Raw genomic sequence first — 4,798 nt, 5'->3', positions numbered from 1 at the left:
GAGAATGATGTATGGTATTTTAAGTAATTTTAAATTGTATATATAGTTTTCATGTAATCTTGTATATTAATCATAGGTAATTCATCATATCATTAAATATTTATATTTACCTTTCTGATGAATCAAGATTTGGTAGCTATATTTTACAATTGTTCTCAATAGACATAAAAATAAATATTCTCTCTCGTTTCTTTATCTCCCTAAACTTTCCCTTAAGAAACCAAGCTCCGTTTACCAACACGTAATCTCTCCTGCGGTACTTCCTCTTTACCATAATGATCAGTTTCCCAATTTCTCCTTCCTCTATACTGTCAATGGACGAAGTTATGATTTTTGAAACTAGAAAGACTAAGTTATCATATCGCTAAAACTACAAGGACTAAATTACTATTTACCAGATTATCTTTAACCAGGATATTGTAAAATCACCCTTGATTCCTCAAACGGTTTCAAAGCAAGATTAATAAAAGAAAATAGGAAGAAGACAATCAATGACTTTTGAAAGTATTTACGAAGTCTTGGTAAACCACGGAACAGGATGGATGGCACAACGCAGTCCATGCGTTAAAACAGAAAAATGATGCCATTTCCCATTAGCATAGCTCTTAAAAACCAGCTTCCTATTACTTTCTCGGCAGACTTTTCTTGCTACGCTGTAGGCTATCCCAAAATTTTCAAATACCTGTCTGTAGGAAATTTCTGCTTCAATTTCCACTTGACTGACTTAAACAACTTTTCAGCCAACCAGAGCCAACCCATTGCCATAACCCAGACAAGAGTCATGTACTATCTAAGCCCTCTTCCATTAGGACATTTCCACACTACCCTATTTCCTTGCAGCATTTCACACCCAGAACAACCACCACCATCACCCCCTTCTAATTCCTCCACCAATGCACCCCCTCAGCACCGCTGCTGCCACCTCCTTCCTTTCCACCCTCTTATTGTTCCTCCACTTAACGGCATCATTTCCTCCGAATGACATGAATAATCTTTCAAACTGCAACCAAACATTCTCTTGTGGTGCCCTCGCAGACATCACCTACCCTTTCACCGGTGGCCAGCGTCCATCCTACTGCGGCCCACCGGAGTTCCGGCTCAAATGTGATGGTGACTCAGTGACCACCCTCATAGTTAAATCACTGCCTTACCTAGTCATTCGGGTTGACCAAGCCAGCCAAACCTTAAGGCTCTCACCTTTCGACTTCTACGATGACCGTCGGTTCACATGGCCATCCAATAGCACCACTTTTGAGAACGGTATCTTCAGTCTTGGCTCCAACTATGAAAACCTTACTTTGTTTTATGGGTGCAAGAACTTAAGTGACTCTGTCGAGGCAAAATTTAAGTTCCCATGTCCCATGTCAGGAGATTCAGAAGAAGGGTTTTTCATGGTTGGTGATTCTGTTTTTGGTCTTCCTTCTACGAACAGGTGTCAGACTAGTTTTCGAGTGCCAGTTCTCCGGAGTCGGGCACAACAACTTCAGGCTGAAGGGTCATCATTACTTGTTGAGGTTTTGAAAGAAGAGTTTGATGTCAGTTATAGTAATCCTTACAGTGCTGATTGTCAGAAATGTTACAAGCATTCTGGTAGGCAATGTGGGTTTTATGGTAAACCTATTTGCATCTGTAATGATCAGCTCTGTCCTGGTAAGTTAAAATCGTTATTAATTATGACTAGCCAAAATCTTCTAGTTTCCATACAAGTTTGGAAGCTTTCAAGATATTCTAGGCCTTCTTGTGGTAATTGATATGAAGGTTTTTTTTATCAAATTATGCAAAGCTTCAATGATTTCAAGAATTAATGCTTGAATTGCTTGCAAGGCTCACAAGTCCATTAGCTTTATTTACTGGTAGTGAATAATAAATTGTAGCATTCATTCAATGTTCATGTTGAGAGGTTCAATGTTCAAAATTATGCTTCTTTGCTTGAGTCTCTGTTCAATTCTATGGGGTTATCATTTGAACTCAACAATATGATCCATTTCTTCTTCATCAGATGTTAAATAATTCTCGTTTAAGCTCTGCTAAATTTTTTTACAATAATTAATGCTTATTTCTCTAGTAGTTGCGGTCAGTGATAGGAAAAAGTTGCGCTATTCAATTACTCAAAATGGTTTTCCCCAGCTTTTCTCTGTTTTTACCCACCATTTTTGCTTGTTTCTCCATGGATGACCTGCATCCTTTACTGTGGCCGTTGTTTAGGCCCATAGCCTGTGTGTCCAAAATCTGACTGAATTCCTGAATTAGTTTGTATTTAACAAATAATAATTAAGAGAACCACAATCATATTTTAGAAGTTTCTTGCTATCTGATCTTGCTAACAAGTCCCAAATTTGTTCCGAACTTTTTATTCATGCTTCAACTGATGTTTCTCGCTCTCGTGAATTATGCAGAGAAGTCATCTAACCGAAAACCACTTAAAATAGGTACAACTCTGCTACATTACTGTATTAAATCAGCACTGAAAAGAAAAGCTGAGCAGTTTTGTTTTTATCATTTCCAGGAGTCAGCTTGGCAAGTGTAGCAGTTCTTGTTATCTTTGTGGGATGCTGGATCATGGTTGTCAAACAAGTGAAGAAAAGAAAATCTGCGCTAGTGCAAAGCCAAGGCCTTCCTGCAGTTACACCTACTTCAAGCAACGGCCTTGCTACTTCAACTAATTTCTTTCGAGCTACTCCTTCTCTTGCCAACTTGAAGTCTGACCTTGATAAGGGCAGTACCTATCTTGGAGTCAGGGTGTTCAGCTACAACGAACTCGAGGAAGCCACTAATTGTTTTGATTCTTCAAAAGAACTTGGAGATGGAGGGTTTGGCACTGTTTACTATGGTTAGAAGATGAAATTATTTTATGTTGCAGTATAGTAACTTTCCATATATTAACTTCTTTGTTGACTCCTGTCTAAAGTTTTAACGCAATTGCTTGAATGATCAGGAGTACTCAGGGATGGGTGTGTGGTAGCTGTCAAGCGCCTATATGAGAGCAACATGAGACGTGCTGAGCAGTTTATGAATGAAATTGAGATCCTAGCTCATTTGCGGCACAGTAACCTGGTGGAACTTTATGGATGCACCTCAAGGCATAGCCGAGAGCTTCTACTTGTTTATGAATACATTCCTAATGGAACTGTCGCTGATCATCTTCATGGAAGACAGTCGAACTCTGGTTTGCTTACTTGGCCTGTTCGGTTGAGCATTGCTATAGAGACAGCCAGTGCACTTGCATACCTCCATGCTTCAGATGTCATACATCGTGATGTCAAAACCAATAACATTCTCCTGGACAACGACTTCCATGTGAAAGTGGCTGATTTTGGTTTGTCGAGATTGTTCCCAACTGATGTAACTCATGTATCGACTGCTCCTCAAGGGACGCCTGGATATGTTGATCCGGAGTATTATCAATGCTACCATCTCACCAACAAGAGCGACGTTTACAGCTATGGTGTGGTCTTGATTGAGCTGATATCAGCTTTAGAAGCAGTGGACATCACTAGGCATCGGCATGATATTAATTTGTCCAATATGGCAGTGAACAAAATCCAAAACCATGCTTTAAATGAGTTGGTGGATCCATTTCTTGGATTCGATAAGGATTTCGTGGTAAGGGAGATGGTATCTTCAGTTGCAGAATTAGCTTTCATGTGTTTGCAACATGAGAGGGAAATGAGGCCAACTATGGAAGAAGTATTGGAGGTATTAAGAGGAATTGAGAGAGAAAATTATGGAGCGGGGAAAGGAGGTGTTGCATGTTAGGGACGATGATGTTAGCTATTGAAGCATGCTCCTCTCCCACTTCAACTTTCACCAGAATCCACGACAGATCAATTTTGGGCTAGCAGTTCTTCAACTGTAACACCTCATTCCTACTAGCAGTTGATATTCTCTAGTCCTTTTTACTAAGAAATTTTCAAATGTCCTACAAATATCCGATATGACAATGGTTTTGAGGTTTATTAATTATCCTTTCTTTGTATGGTGTTGATTTGTTGTTAATATGCAAAAAATGTGACGAATGCCACTGTAGAGGCTTCTAGGCAATGCGCATTTTGAATTTAGCCATCTGTTGCTCTTTTGCATGGGGTGAATCATGACTGGCTGCTTTGATTATTATCCAATGTTCAAATGTTTTGAAGTAAATCATCAAGAACAATCTGACCGAGTTCCTGCTAACTAGGATGGCTGGCTGTTCCAGTTCAGTTTAGCCGGTCTAGTGAGGCGTTTGCTCGCCGTTGACTCTAACATAATTGGAGACTTGGTATTTTGTTTTGTTTTTGAAATACAACCGTGTACCCGCGCTGTCACGTACTAATTTTTTAAACCTATTTTTATGTAATTACGTGGTAGTTAGAATAAATAGTTTTAAAAATAAAATTATTTATATCATTGAATTCTTCTCTTAAAAATAAATTCATTAACATCAAAAGCAAAGTTAAAATCAGAGTTTAGGGTCAAAATATAATAACCTAAAAAAATAAAGATAAAAAAATAAAAGTAAAATAAAACTTAAGAGATTAAATAGAACTATTTTGCGTTATGAAAAGTCCTTTTGTTTCTTCCTTTATCTTAATCTTGGTTTTTTTATCTCTCAATTTAGTTTTAAAAAGAAAAATAAAACTTTATTTTATAAAATTTATCATTAATTTAATGTTGCAACATTTAACAACACATTAGATTAGTGAAGGAAAACATATTATTTAAGCACATAAAATATGGAGACATAACTTCAAACGATGCAATTGAAAAGAAATAAAGAGTAGTGATGAAATTGTAAAAACACCAAACTTTAGGGACTAGA

The 4,798-nt window shown here is 37.7% G+C and overlaps 1 protein-coding gene across 1 annotated transcript; it reads left to right on the top strand.

Annotated features, from left to right (window-relative positions):
- The first annotated feature begins 714 nt into the window (after positions 1-714).
- LOC133698947 (LEAF RUST 10 DISEASE-RESISTANCE LOCUS RECEPTOR-LIKE PROTEIN KINASE-like 1.3) lies at positions 715-4,062 on the top strand. The gene is made up of 4 exons (XM_062122060.1): positions 715-1,650; positions 2,397-2,429; positions 2,507-2,830; positions 2,936-4,062. The coding sequence occupies exons 1-4, from the start codon at positions 894-896 to the stop codon at positions 3,754-3,756; spliced, it is 1,935 nt and encodes a 644-aa protein (XP_061978044.1). The 5' UTR covers positions 715-893; the 3' UTR covers positions 3,757-4,062.
- The last annotated feature ends 736 nt before the right edge of the window (positions 4,063-4,798 follow it).

Source organism: Populus nigra, chromosome 7, assembly GCF_951802175.1.
Source record: "Populus nigra chromosome 7, ddPopNigr1.1, whole genome shotgun sequence".
NCBI classification, from domain to species: domain Eukaryota; kingdom Viridiplantae; phylum Streptophyta; class Magnoliopsida; order Malpighiales; family Salicaceae; genus Populus; species Populus nigra.
This window is presented reverse-complemented; position numbering and strand designations above follow the sequence as displayed.